We start from the raw sequence: 15,449 nt of genomic DNA on the forward strand, positions 1-15,449 counted from the left end.
GTACTTACTCTCGTTTTCTTCATTTAGGTGCTGGCAACACCACCTGCCCGTCTGAACGTGTCCGCCTCCAAGCCCCGTCCAGCAGCGCAGCAGGTTAGCCTTGCTTTAATTGCATACAGTTTACTTCTTGTGGCTCATTCAAATCACCAACATTTCCTCTCCTACTTCATTCACATTTAACATTCTCTTTTCATCTTCTATCAGGTGGAGGTGGCAGCCAAGGTGTGCCTGGAGGAGTCTGCGGTGCCACTGACTGCTGCCGTGGTGCCAGAGGGTCCCAGGACGGATGTTGCCGCAGCTCGCCCTGCCTTGCTGACGGAATCAACTGTCCAGGAACCAACGCAGACCACGCACACCAAAGCTAAGTCTGACTTCATTACGTTGCATGATGTTAAAGTGGCAAATGCAGATTCCAACAGCAATGATGTGGCACTGGTAGCTCCGAATAGTAGAGGGATTAGGCTACTTAAATGTGTGAAGGGCTCATTTCATCAGGGACATGAGCAGTTCAGATACGGAGGACTACAGTGTATGGCTATTGCTTTGGTCAGCTTAGCCAAACACACACTTAGCAGTGTGTTCTCCTGGGTACGGTGTGATCTGGATCGCATCTTGTTTGAAGGTGATCAGTTATACACCTTCTTGCGTGACAGTGGCTCATTTAGACATCCCTCAAATCTGCTATCTGTTCCTGATCTGCCACAGCAGTTGGAAGTTGATGGACAGATATGCAGCTTCCATTTTGGGGATGTGCTCTTAGGTGAAGTTGGTGTGACTGAAGGGGAGCTGGTTGACTTTGGTGTCTTTATCAGTCTGCGTGATGGACTGGCCAGGATCTTCAGTCAGTACAGCACATGTCTTATGACACTGTGTGGAAACACCACTTCCATCATCCATCAGGATGGACAGTTTGCTGTTGTTGACAGTCACTCACGTAATTATAGTGGCTTGTCACATTGCCGTGGTACGAGTGTGGTTCTACATTTTGCTTGCATTGATGACCTCCACCACTACATCTGCTGTTTGGCTGAGAGTCTCAGTTCAAACCAGAAACTTTTTGAACTGTGTGGTGTTCTTGTGATTCCGAGTGTAAATCCAGTTCCGTCTGGTGTGTCTGCAGACAGTTGTACGATTGAATCCAGAACGACAACACAGCCTACTTTTACTGAGCAAATGGTACATGATGGCTCTGTGCACATATCTGAGGATGTTAATTGTGTAGCTGCACATCTGGAAATGTCTCACATTGCTGACCAGACTTCGTCCCATTTTGTCAGTACTGCGTCACAGGAAGAACCACATCGTAGCCATGGCATAAAACGCAACATTTCTCCTGACACCTACGTGTCAAATAAATTACAAAGACTTGATGACAGTACACTTGACAGAGACATAGAAATGATTGAAGCTGTCAGAAATGGTGCGCTGATGTTTTGTCCTCTTGGTGTTGATACTTGTAAATCTTTATGTCAAAACTTAAATGTTGATTTTGACAAGGTCAATCCTCCACTCTCAACAGAAGTTGGATTGATCGGTCCTCCATGTAAGAATGAGAGGATCGTTGCTGATGGGAACTGCTTCTTCAGAGCCATCTCGCAGGCAGTGAGTGGCTCTCAGAAGCACCATCGCAAGATTAGATCAGCTGTTTGTAAAGAGCTGGAGAGAAATGCTCAGAAATATGTCTCTCTTTTGAGAGAACAGTATTCCTCTGTGTCACAGTACCTCCAGCAGTCCAGGATGAAATATGTCAACACTTGGGCCACTGAGGTGGAGATACAGGTCACAGCAGATTGGTTGGAAGTTAGTGTTTGTACTTTTATTCATGGACGTTGGATTCAGTATAGCAGTGCTGGTGCCCATTTCTCCCCACAGTGCATTTATGTAGAGAACATCCTGGACAGGCATTTTGAGAATGTGGTCTGTGTGTTTAAGCCTGGACAACAGACGTGTTATGGTTGTTGTAAACTTGTGGATGTGCCAATTTACACCTTGAGGACTACAATAAAGGATGTTGACATTGAATCTACAGACTGTAACTTCCCATTTGTAGTTTCTGACAAGGGTCTTGACACCGATAACATTGTGCAAAATGATAGTCAGGGAAAAGTTAATGTTACCTCTCGGAGATCACAATATTTGATGCAAAAGAAAAGGAAACACGAAAAATTAAATATGTTGATCACTAAACAAAATGCCTTGAAACATAGACAAACATATTCTGAAAATGCAATCTGTCGGGAAAGGAAAAAATTAACAAGTCATATTAAATATCACATGCAATTGGCACATAAACAACGTGTCAAAGAAATTAGTAAAGCAAGGAGTAAGAAAAGTTACCAGCAAAACATCCAGCACAGAGAGGCAGTTAAGGAAAAAAGCAAAGCTGCCAGTATGTTGAAATATAGACTAGACGTTGAGCACCGACATCGCGTTAAATCAACTAGTGTAGCAAAATATAAACATAATATCCACCATAGACAGCAACTTAAAGCCAGCAGTATCATTAAATACAGACAAAATGTCAAACACAGACAGAGAGTTAGAGCCGCAAGTATCATCAAGTACAGACAAAACATTTTGCATAGACAGAGAGTTAGAGCCGCAAGTATCATCAAGTACAGAAAAAACATTTTGCATAGACAGAGAGTTCGAGCCGCAAGTATCATCAAGTACAGAGAAAACATTTTGCATAGACAGAGAGTTAGAGCCGCAAGTATCATCAAGTACAGACAAAACATTTTGCATAAACAAAAAGTTAGAGGTGCAAATAAACAAATTCGCCAAAAGTATCGTGACGATTGTGATTTTAAGCAAAAAGTGATAGCGACCGCTCAACTAAGTAGGAAAAGCGCATATGAAAAGTGTCAAGACTTCAACTTTGTCATGGAACGATTCTTGGAGAAGGTTAGAGACGGCCCTGAGTTCATTTGTTGTGTGTGTCATCGGTTGTTGTTCAGAACTCAGGTGCTGGGTTGTAGTTATGAAATGTACGCTGGAAATTCTGCTAGAGTTGCCGTTGCTAACCGATGCATTAGTGACACGTATTTGCATAGGTGTGGTAGTGATTGTGTTGTGCCTTGTGGGTTGGCAGCTTGTAGAGGGGAACTTTGGATCTGCCATACGTGTCACAGTAAGATTTCAAAGGGGCAGATTCCAGCTGAGTGTTGGGTCAACAACCTAACACCGGATCCCATTCCGCCGGAACTGGGATGCTTAAATAGCTTGGAGCAACACTTGATTGCGCTGCATATTCCGTTCATGAAATTGTTGGCATTGCCCAAAGGGGGGCAGAACGGAGTACATGGGCCGGTAACATGCGTTCCGGCTAATGTCGTGCAGACAACCAATGTGTTGCCTAGGACTAGCGTGGAAGGGTCCATGATGCAGGTCAAACTTAAACGCAAGTTGACCTACAAAGGCCATTATCGATATCAGTTTGTCGATAGTACACGAGTAAGACAGGCGCTGCACTTTTTAAAAAGGAATAATCCTTTCTACAAGGACATTGACTTCAATGAGGATTGGGTCAATGACTTTTGTCGCCAGGACGATGGCGAGACTGAGGAGGTTCAGTCTGACGGTGAGGACGGAGCTGTCGTAGATGGGGCAGAGTCTGATGAGGTGAAGCAGGTCGTTTCAGAGGGTGCGGTGACAGCTCCGTCAGGTGGTCAAGACGACGTGATAGATGATTCAACAGAAATAATTCAAGATGAACTGTTGCATGACAGACAGCAGCACTGCATGTTTCAGGACACTTGCCTTATGCCTGTTGATATTGGTCAGGAAGCATTAGACCAGTATTTCGAGGACATAATCAACGTGGCGCCTGCGGAAGGGAATAGTCCAGTTAGGCTGCTTTCTGACCACACGAACGAGGCCAAGTGTTTCCCCGTCCTGTTTCCTCTGGGTAGGAAAACATTTCACGATGGGCGCTCGCAAGCGTTGACATTGACGCGGTACTTCAACAACCGGATTATGCATGCGGATGGCCGCTATTCCGGCAACGTTGAGTACATTTTCTTCAGTCAGTACATGTCTGAGACTGAGCAAGTGTCCTCTAAAGTTTCCGTGGCAGGGCGTAAGGGTAGGGCAGGTCAGAAGTCCCAGAAGGTTAGCGCAGCGATGCTGATGAACGAGGACACTTTGAAGCAGATGTTGCAGGTCGACGAGGGCTTCAGATTTCTGAAGCCCATTCGAGGAACGCCTGCCTTTTGGCAGTCTGTTCAAAAGGACCTGTTAGCATGCGTCCGTCAGTTGGGGATTCCGACGTGGTTCTGTTCGTTTTCGTCTGCTGATCTGCGCTGGCAGAATCTCCTGACCAGTATCCTGAAGCAGGAGGGCAGAACGCAGACGGTAGAGGATTTGGAGTGGGCAGACAGGTGCGAGCTGTTGCGGAGGAACCCCGTGACAGCCGCGAGGATGTTTGATTACAGGTGGCATTGCTTTTTGAATGAGGTTCTCAAGTCTCCTTCACAACCAATTGGCAAAATCACAGATTACTTTTATCGAGTAGAATTTCAGCAGCGCGGCTCCCCTCATGTCCACTGTCTGTTTTGGATTGAGGGGGCTCCCCAAATTGATAAGAACACAGATGAGGAGGTGGTGGCATTTATTGACCAATATGTCACCTGCGACTTAAACCCTGACGATGACACGTTATCGGCTATCGTGGCATCGGTTCAAGCCCACTCCAGGCGACACACCAAATCCTGTCTGAAACACGGAACGTGTCGCTTCCATTTCCCAAAAGTTGTTTCGGCACGAACTTTTGTTTGTAAAACGGAAATTAAAACCTGTACCTGTGATCCGAAGGCCAGAGAGAATCCTCAGTCAACAAGCGTGCCGGTCTGTAATTGTTTCCAAGACACGAATCCCATTAATAAGGAGACGGCACACGCCATTTTGAAAGCCGTGAAGAAGGCTGTTAAAAAAGCGGACGCAGGAGAAGTGGCCTATGCTAGCGTGGACCACTTGTTCCAGACTCTGGGCATTAATCAGGACATTTTTGAGCTGGCTTATAAGCGCCTGCACACAAAGACTAGGGTAGTCTATAAAAGAGGGGTAAAGGACGTCTGGGTGAACCAGTACAATAAGAAATTGTTGAAGTGCTGGAATGCTAACATGGACATTAGCTTTGTCACCGATGCCTATGCAGTAATCATTTATATCATTTCGTATATAACCAAAGCCGAGAGAGAAATTGGGCTTTTATTGGCCAACGCACAAAAAGAAGCATCCAAACAATCAAATCTCTCTGCTAGAGAGGCTTTGAAAAAATTAGGAAGTGTGTATTTGCACAACAGGGACGTTTGTGCCCAGGAGTCGGTGTACAGGCTAACGAACATGCATCTGAGGGAGTGTTCCAGGAAGGTCGTGTTTGTGCCAACGGGGGCAAATGTAGTTAGGATGAGTTTACCCCTCAGTGTGTTGAGGCAGAAAGCTGCTTGTGGTGACATGAGGTCAGAGGATATGTGGATGCCAAATATAGTCGATAGGTATAGGAGCAGGCCAGATGACCAGGTGTTCGAGGACATGTGTATGGCTACGTTTGCGTCTGAGTATCGTCTTCTCAGCAAGAATGAAAAGTCCAAGAACATGATTCAACTGAAGAATGGACTTGGCTTCATCTCGAGGAGAACGCGGTCTCAGTTCGCTGTTGTGCGCTACATGCGGTTTGATTTAGAGAAGCAAGAGGAAGCACACTATCAGAGTCTGCTTCAGATGTATCTCCATTACAGAATTGACGCAGATCTGAAACCTGAGGGGTTTCATCTGTTCAGTCAGTTCTATAAGGATGGAGAGGTTAGGTTTAGGGACGGTTCGTTGAAGCCGGTTCAAAGTGTCGTCGATGAGAACAGGGCCAGGTTTGAGGTCGATTGTCCTGAGTTGGATCACGCTGAGGAGATTGCTCAGCAAGGTCAGGTCGATGAGGATGTTTGGGGGGAGCTCTGTCCTGAGCTGGAAGCGGAACGCCTCGAGTGTTTAGAGGAAATGAAAGAGCAAAGGCAAGGCGAAAATGCTGATGAGCATTTGGCCGACGCCTTACAAAATGTTCCCGATTTGGCGGCTGCCAAACCAAAAACAGATGTGTTTTTGGAGAGGAACAGGAGCATTTTGCCCAGAAGTGACGGCTTGGCCTTAGTTAGGTCTCTGAACGAGACGCAAATGGCTGTCTTCAACAAAGTTAGACAGTGGTGTCTGCAGAAGGCCATGGGTAAGAACCCAGAGCCTCTGCATGTGTTTTTGACAGGCGGTGCAGGGACGGGGAAAAGTCACTTAATTAGGGCCATTCAGTACGAGGCCGGGAGACTGCTGGCAACACTTTGTCATCAACCAGATAGCATTTCGGTTCTGTTAATGGCCTCCACGGGCATAGCTGCATACACTTTAAATGCAGCAACAATTCATCACTCGCTGAGTATTGGCACACACTCCAGCTTGCCTTACACACCCTTGGGAGAAGACAAACTGAACTCTCTAAGGGCCACATTTAGAGACCTCCAAATTGTCATCATTGATGAGATTAGCATGGTTGATCACAATCTGTTGGCATACGTTCACGGCAGGTTGAGGCAGTTAAAACAGACCGGTGACTTTTCCCCATTCGGTAATGTTAGCGTCATAGCCGTCGGTGACTTCTACCAGTTGCCTCCCGTTAAAGGGAAGCCGCTGTACGCTGGTCAGGTTGGTGTGGACCTGTGGTGCCACTTTAGCGTGGTGGAGCTGACTACTGTCGTCAGACAGAAGGACAGCTCCTTTGCTGAGATGTTGAACAGGCTTCGGGTGCGTTCAAAGAAAACCCCCATGTTAGACGGCGACGTCCAAATTTTGAAATCGCGAGAGACAGGGGAAGATAGCTCGGCCTTGCATATTTTCACCACAAATGTGCAAGTGGAAGAATTTAATTTGAACCAGTTGTTCCGCACGTGCCCAGATTATGTTGAAATTGACGCTAAAGACTTTACGCCGAACCGCAAAACCGGCAAATTGGAACCTGGAATCATTAGCAAGGGGCAGGGCACGTGTTTGGAATCTAAATTGTGTTTGGCCAAAAACGCCAGAGTCATGCTCTGTCGTAACGTCGACGTCCAGGACGGTCTGGTCAATGGCGCGTGTGGCACTGTCAGCTACATTGAATTTGGCCCCGACCCCACATTTCCTCTGAGAATTTACGTCAAGTTCGATGACGAAAACATTGGCAGACAGAGGAGGACAGAGCGTCCACACGCAGCAGTAGAATACAGGCATTCTACTGCTATTGAACCAGACAGGGAGAAGACCAGGAAGCGCGGTTGTGTGCGGGTGCAGTTTCCCCTCAGGCTAGCGTGGGCTTGTACAGTCCACAAAGTACAGGGGTTGACTGTAGACCAGGCTGTTGTGTGTTTAAAGAAGGTATTTGCACCTGGGCAGGCGTATGTAGCTCTCAGTCGTGTTAGGGCCTTGTCGGGACTGATCATCAAGGACTTTGAAGAAAAGGCCATTTACTGCAAGGACACCATTAAGGAGGCCATGGCTAGCATGCCTCCATTTTTGATTGAGCAGCCTTCATCAAATACACAGTTCGCGGTGTATTTGATGAACGTACAAAGTTTAAGTCGCCACCTGCTAGACTTGGTGTCCTGCACGCAGCATTTGCAGCTTAACTGCATTGCTGTCACAGAAACATGGCTCACTGCACAGTCCTCATTGGACTGTGTGCAAATTTCTGGCTACGATTTCCACAGTCGTCCTCGGTCTCTGTGTTACAGCGCCGCTGACCCCACATTCTCCAAATTCCAGCAGTTAGAACGCGGTGGCGTCGGCCTGTATAGTTTAGCCCATTCGGACGTCGACATTCTGCAGGTACCCGATTTCAATCTGGAGTGCTTGGTGTGCCTGCACAAAAAATTGAGCATTTCCCTGGCCGTCATTTACCGTCCACCAGCGTATCCAAATTTGCTGTTCAAAGGCAATGTGGGGAGGTTACTTGACTGGTTAACTCCAACAAGTAACACTGTTGTAGTCATGGGAGACTTTAATGAGAACATTTTGAAAGGGTCATCAATTTGTAAATTTATGGAAGAAAAAGGGTTCACCCAACACGTGACACAAGAGACCACAGAAAAGGGGACGCTAATTGACCACGTTTACGTTAAAACGTCACAGTACGACGTGGAATGTGCAGTCTGGCCAGCCTACTTCAGCGATCACGAAGGGATCCTGTGTAGGTTTTCTGTTTCAGATGATCAGGGGGAGTTAGATGACCTCGCCAGTTTGTTTAGCTTGGATGACTTTGAGGATTTCCAGGGCGATTCTGACCACCAGGATGACTGAGTGTCAAAGCTACATGGCTGTCCCAGGTCAAATACTAGCCTCATGTCAGCTCAGTTGGCTCTGTGTGTGCTGGTAGGACAAGTTGACTCGGACCTGTTGTTGATAGGAAGCCTGGCATGACTGTTGGCATTTGTTAGAATAGAAAGTCCCACTCCACCTCTCTGTGCCCTTTTTAACTTTTTAAACCTTTTTAACTTTGGTTATTTATTCTGTGCATGTCTTGACATGCACGGTTTTTAAGGTATTTATTCATGTATTTATTATTAACTTATTCCACTGTCACGCACTGCACTTACTGCAGTTTTGTAGTGACTATGAGTTGGTAGTTTAGCTCCACGAATCATGGTTCCACTGGTGCTGCGTGACAATCATGGGTCACAGCACGTTGTTGTTGTTGATATTTATAGTGTTTGTTTGTTATTTATAGTTGTTGTGAGTCACTGTCTGTCACATTATTGCTGTTGGTCTCTTATAAATGTTTTATAAATGTATTCTGTATGTATTTTTGCCTGTTGTCTCTCCTCTCAGCCCCCTCCCTCTTTGTCTCTCTCTCTCTCTCTCTGTATCTCCTCTTCTCCCACTGCCCCCGCCCCTCACCCCCAAGTCTATCTCCCCTCTCCACCCCAGCCCCGTCTCTCTCCCTCTCCCTCTCAACCCCAACCGGTCCAGGCAGGTGGCCGCCCACTTTGAGCCTGGTTCTGCCTGAGGTTTCTTCCTGTAAAAGGGAGTTTTTCCTCACCACCGTCGCCAAGTGCTTGCTCATGTGGGAATGTTGGGTTTCTTTCACTAAACTTGTAAATAGTTTGTTCATTGAACCCCAACGGGGAGAAATTTCATTGAAGTTCTAAATTACTTTCATTAATTATGTTCACTGTATGTTAAAAATGCATTTTTATTTGACTTCAGATTTATAATTTCCATTTTGTTACACATGCAGTGACTGTTTCTGATTGACCTTTTGTTCAAATTAATCAGTTAATAAATTCCCATGTTCACCACAGCTGATTTCTGTCTTTTATTGTCACAATAACAGTGTACATGGACAATGAATGTTGAACTTTCTAATCCACAGTCAAATGTCCTGTTTTCAATGCTGTATTTTGCCACATTCATGCTTGATGATATTCAGCAACTTAACTGGAAGAACCACAGTAAAGTGACAGCCAACAGGTAGCACAGACAATGATGAACACAAGGGTCAATATGAAGCTGTCACATCTGCAGTCACACTTTGGGTCCAACTGGAGCTTCTACCTCCTCAACTTCAACTCTCACCACTTTGATACCAACATGGATGGAGGAGCACTTCTCCATCACCCTGGGATTGATGATGTCATTCAACACCTTCACTAGGAGAAGCACATCAAACTTAGACAAAGGTAGGACAGAAGATGACAGGCAGACGGATCAATGCTGTCAGCTCAGCACTTGGAGTCACAACTGAAAAAGAGGGCCTTACATATTACTATTGGCCAACATATGGAGAGTTAATGACTGTTTTTAACAGTAAAACTGGCAAAGTCCTCCTCTGCCCTTCAATCTAATACAGATAGTAGAGATTTGTTTACTGTTGTCATGGAAACAGAAAGGGAGCATCTCTGCTCTCATGGTACATATTCTCAAACACTTCTAGCTTCTAAATTAAAAGACCCACACCTTCAAAAACCATATTATTGAATTCCTGACAAAAAACTCTACGCACTGATGTCTTTACTTTCAACTTTTGACCCACATATGCAGAGTTATGACTGTATTTGTCAGTAAAACTGCCAAATCCTCCTCTGCTCTCCACTCTGACACAGATGGCAGAGAGCGAGCAGAGAAGGGAGGGGCTCTTAAAGGGCCGGCTCTCAGCTCTGCAGTCACACTGTGCAGCGCACTGAGGCTCGTATCTCCTAAACTACAAGGCCTAGGGATTTGCCGATTACACCGTTGGATTGGGGCTGGCGATCCGGCCGCGGTTAGGCGGGGGCTCAGGCCCTAACAACGCTGCTTGCAGCTTTAATTAGGGCCTGAGCCAGAAGGTACTTCTGGCGAAGACCCTATTATGTTTGCTCGGCAGAGCAACACATTAGCAGCACTAAAAACACTAAAAACACACACTAAACAGTGTCCCAGGCCCCCCCAACACCCATGAGGCAACTGGGTCAGACGGCCCGGAGCCAGTTTTCACATACACACCCATTCAAAACCTGGTATTATACTGTTCTTGCTCTCAATGAGTGCGCGCTATATGCGCATAATGCGCATAACGCGCATAATCTAATTTGACCCCCTGAACATGCATGAAATTCGCTGAAATTTGGCACAATCGTTCGGTATGTCTCAACATTCACTAATCAAAAACAAAAACGCCACTAAAGTCTATAGCGCCACCTAGGGAGCCACACAAAAAAAAGATAATTTTTTTTAATTTCGCGCGCTATAACTCCTCACACAAAACTCCCACAGACATGGGACCAACACCGTTGGACTCGTCTCATCAAGACGAACAATTCTTACACTCTGACCCCTCACCTATCTCCAACAGAATGTCCACAAATTGGACAAAACTGTCAAAATCAGGACTTTTTTTACTCCCCGAACAAAATCTATCTCCTCCTAAACCGTAAATGCCAGGGCTTCCAAACTTTCACACATTACTCTCCCAACTGTGCTCTTCAAAAATCTTTAAAGGCTAATATACTACGCGCTCGGTTTGGATTTTATAAGCCCTCAAAGTGGGGGAGACACGTTTTACGCTTACAATGGAAGTCAATGGGGAGGCCGTGTCCTCTCATGGTACATACTCTCGAACAAATGCTTCTCACGTCTATACCATACATCGCACAGCTTTTAAAAACATATCACTGTATTCCTGACAAAAATCCCTACAAAAATATGGTATTTTGTGTTACTTTCCACCAACTTAGGCCGAGTTATTCAGCTTTTACACACTACATTTCTCTTAATCCTCCACTCTCTCCACTCTAGCACAGATCAAAGAAAGTGCAGCGGGGGAGGGGTTCTTAATGGGCCAGCTGGCAGCTCTGCTCTCAGCTCTGCTCTCAGCTCTGACAGAGATGGCAGAGATTTGTTTACTGTAGTCATGGAAACCACAATTGGCACTTCTCTGCCCTCATGTACGTACTCTCAAACACAACACTTGTCGCTTCTAAATTAAAACACTCACACCTTCAGAAAACACACCATTGAATTCCTGAGAAAAAACTCTACGAACTGATGTCTTTACATTACACTTTTGACCAACATATGCAGAGTTATGACTGTGTTTGTCAGTAAAACTGCCAAATCCTCCTCTGCTCTCCACTCTGACAGAGATGGCAGAGAGCGAGCAGAGAAGGGAGGGGCTCTTAAAGGGCCGGCTCTCAGCTCTGCACTCACACTGTGCAGCGCACTGAGGCTCGTATCTTCTAAACTACAAGGCCTAGGGATTTGCCGATTACACCGTTGGATTCGGGCCGGTGTCAAGGACGCGGCCGTAGGCCGCGGGGGGGCTCAGGCCCTAACAACGCTGCTTGCAGCTTTAATTTTTTTTCTTTGTTTCATCCGACGCCTCTTTGACGCTTAATTTGACCCCCTACACATTTATGAAATTCGCTGAAATTCGGCACACACGTCCGGTCTGGCGAAAAATTTTATATTTTAAAAAAAAATTTCGCAAAAACTCAATAGCGCCACCTAGGGAGCCAAAAAACTCGCAAAAAATTTGGAGCGCTATAACTGCTTGCACGAATGTCCCACAGACATGGGACCAACACCGTTGGAATCGTCTCATTAAGACGAAAAATTCATACACTCTGACCTCTCACCTATCTACAACACAATGTCCACAAATTGGACAAAACTGTCAAAAAAAGGAATTTTTTACTCCCCGAACAAAATCTATCTCCTCCTAAACCGTAAATGGCATCGCTTCCAAACTTTCACACATTACTCTCCCAACACTGCTCTTCAAAAATCTTTAAAGGCTAATATACTACGCGTTCGGTTTGGATTTTATAAGCCGTCAAAGTGGGGGAGACACGTTTCACGCTTACAATGGAAGTCAATGGGGTGGCCGTGTCTTCTCATGGTACAAACTCTCGAAAAAACGCTTGTCACGTCTAAACTAAAACTCTCACAGCTTCACAAAACACACCACTGGATTCCTCAGAAAAATCTCTACAAAAATATGGAATTATATTCCACTTCCAAGCAACATATGCAGAGTTATTTGCTTTTCACACACTAAAAATGTGCAATTTTTAGCTGCTCTCCACTCAGGCACAGATGGCAGAGATTTGTTTACTGTAGTCATGGAAACCACAATTGGAGCTTCTCTGCCCTCATGTACATACTCTCAAACAAACACTTGTAGATTCTAAACTAAAACACTCACACCTTCAAAAAGCACACCATTGAATTCCTGACAAAAAACTCTACGCACTGATGTCTTTACATTACACTTTTGACCCACATATGCTGAGTTATGACTGGTTTTCACAGTAAAACTGCCAAATCCTCCTCTGCTCTCCACTCTGACACAGATGGCAGAGAGCGAGCAGAGAAGGGAGGGGCTCTTAAAGGGCCGGCTCTCAGCTCTGCTCTCACACTGTGCAGCGCACTGAGGCTCGTATCTCCTAAACTACAAGGCCTAGGGATTTGCCAATTACACCGTTGGATTCGGGCCGGCGATCCGGCCGCGGTTAGGCGGGGGCTCAGGCCCTAACAACGCTGCTTGCAGCTTTAATTATTATTATTATTCTTTCTTTCTTCCGCGACATCTTAAACGCTTAATTTGACCCCCTGAACATGCATGAAATTCGCTGAAATTTTGCACGCACGTCCGGTCCGGCGAAAAATTTGATATTTAAAAAAAAAAATCCGGAAAAATTCAATAGCGCCACCTACAGAGCAACAAAAGTACACAAAAATTAGAATCGTTATAACTGCTTGCACGAATGTCCCACAGACATGGGACCAACACCGTTGGAATCGTCTCATTAAGACGAAACTTTCATACGCTCTGACCTTTGATCTATCTACAACACAATGTCCACAAATTGGACAAAACTGTCCAAAAAAGGAATTTTTTACTCCCCGAACAAAATCTATCTCCTCCTAGGCCGTTAATGGTATCGCTTCCAGACTTTCACACAATAATCACACAACTCTACTCTTCCAAAATCTTTAAAGGTTTTTTCAAAAATTAATCGGTTCCCATTTTATAAGCCCTCAAAGTCGGGGAGACACGTTTTACGTTACAATGGAAGTCAATGGGGAGAGCGTGTCCTCTCAGGGTACATATTCTCGAACAAACGCTTGTCACGTCTACGCTGAAAGTCACACAGCTTCACAAAACACACCACTGGATTCCTCAGAAAAATCCCTACAAAAATATGGTATTACATTGCACTTTTAAGCAACATATGCAGAGTTATTTGACTTTCACACACTAAAAATGTGCATTTTTCAACTGCTCTCCAATCTGGCACAGATGGCAGAGATTTGTTTACTGTAGTCATGGAAACCACAATTGGAGGGTCTCTGCCCTCATGTACATACTCTCAAACAAACACTTGTAGCTTCTAAACTAAAACACTCACACCTTCAGAAAACACACCATTGAATTCCTGAGAAAAAACTCTACGCACTGATGTCTTTACTTTCAACTTTTGACCAACATATGCTGAGTTATGACTGTGTTTCACAGTTAAACTGCCAAATCCTCCTCTGCTCTCCACTCTGACAGAGATGGCAGAGAGCGAGCAGAGAAGGGAGGGGCTCTTAAAGGGCCGGCTCTCAGCTCTGCAGTCACGCTGTGCAGCGAACTGAGGCTCGTATCTCCTAAACTACAAGGCCTAGGGATTTGCCGATTACACCGTTGGATTCGGGCCGGCGATCCGGCCGCGGTTAGGCGGGGGCTCAGGCCCTAACAACGCTGCTTGCAGCTTTAATTAGGGCCTGAGCCAGAAGGTACTTCTGGGCGAAGACCCTATTATGTTTCGAAGTCAGAGAGACACGAAGTCAGCGCTAAAAACAGTAAAAACACACACTTAGGAGCATCACAGGCCTCTAAAAACATCACAGGGGGGTCCGGGGGGGGACAGGGGGTGAGGTCTCCCATTGAAACCAATGGTGGCAAAATTATATCTGAAATTGCTTCGTTTTTTTATTCTTTCTTTCTTCTCCCGCCACTTTGACGCTTAATTTGACCCCCTGAACATGCATGAAATTCGCTGAATTTTTGCACGCAGGTCCGGTCTGGCGAAAAATTTTATATTTAAAAAAAAAATTTCGCAAAAACTCAATAGCGCCACCTAGGGAGCAAAAAAACCAATTCCAAGAAATTGGACCACTATAACTTCTTGCACGAATGTCCCACGGACATGGGACCAACACTGTTGGAATCGTCTCATTAAGACGAACAATTCATACACTCTGACCTCTCACCTATCTACAACAGAATGTCCACAAATTGGACAAAACTGTCAAAATGAGGACTTTTGCTCCTCCCCGAACAAAATCTATCTCCTCCTAAACCGTAAATGGCACCGCTTCCAGACTTTCACACACTACTCTCCCAACACTGCTCTTCAAAAATCTTTAAAGGCTAATATACTACGCGCTCGGTTCCCATTTTATAAGCCGTCAAAGTCGGGGAGACACGTTTCACGCTTACAATGGAAGTCAATGGGGAGGCCGTGTCCTCTCATGGTACAAACTCTCGAACAAACGCTTCTCACGTCTAAACTAAAACTCTCACAGCTTCACAAAACATACCAGTCGATTCCTCAGAAAAATCTCTACAAAAATATGGCATTATATTCCACTTCCAAGCAACATATGCAGAGTTATTTACTTTTCACACACTAAAAATGTACACTTTTCAGCTTCTCTCCACTCTAGCACAGATGGCAGAGATTTGTTTACTGTAGTCATGGAAACCACAATTGGAGGGTCTCTGCCCTCATGTACATACTCTCAAACAAACACTTGTAGCTTCTAAACTAAAACACTCACACCTTCAGAAAACACACCATTGAATTCCTGAGAAAAAACTCTACGCACTGATGTCTTTACATTCCACTTTTGACCCACATATGCAGAGTTATGACTGTGTTTGTCAGTAAAACTGCCAAATCCTCCTCTGC

The 15,449-nt window shown here is 45.3% G+C and overlaps 2 protein-coding genes across 2 annotated transcripts in view; one reads left to right on the forward strand and one right to left on the reverse strand.

The window, feature by feature from the left end:
* Nucleotides 1–9,212, forward strand: part of LOC147253798 (uncharacterized) — a 10,564-nt gene extending 1,352 nt beyond the window's left edge. The window contains exons 7-8 of the mRNA XM_086219094.1: nucleotides 28–93; nucleotides 205–9,212. Of these exons, the coding sequence (XP_086075220.1) occupies nucleotides 28–93; nucleotides 205–8,313 (8,175 nt within the window). The 3' untranslated portion in view covers nucleotides 8,314–9,212. The remainder of the gene's footprint in view (nucleotides 1–27; nucleotides 94–204) is intronic.
* The window catches only part of cep192 (centrosomal protein 192), a 338,513-nt gene that overhangs the window by 128,792 nt on the left and 194,272 nt on the right, over nucleotides 1–15,449 (reverse strand). The window lies entirely within an intron of this gene.

The sequence above is a fragment of the Aulostomus chinensis genome, chromosome 11 (assembly GCF_037954235.1).
Source record: "Aulostomus chinensis isolate RoL2024-O1b breed Wild chromosome 11, RoL_Achi_v1.0, whole genome shotgun sequence".
In the NCBI taxonomy this organism is placed as follows: Eukaryota; Metazoa; Chordata; class Actinopteri; order Syngnathiformes; family Aulostomidae; genus Aulostomus; species Aulostomus chinensis.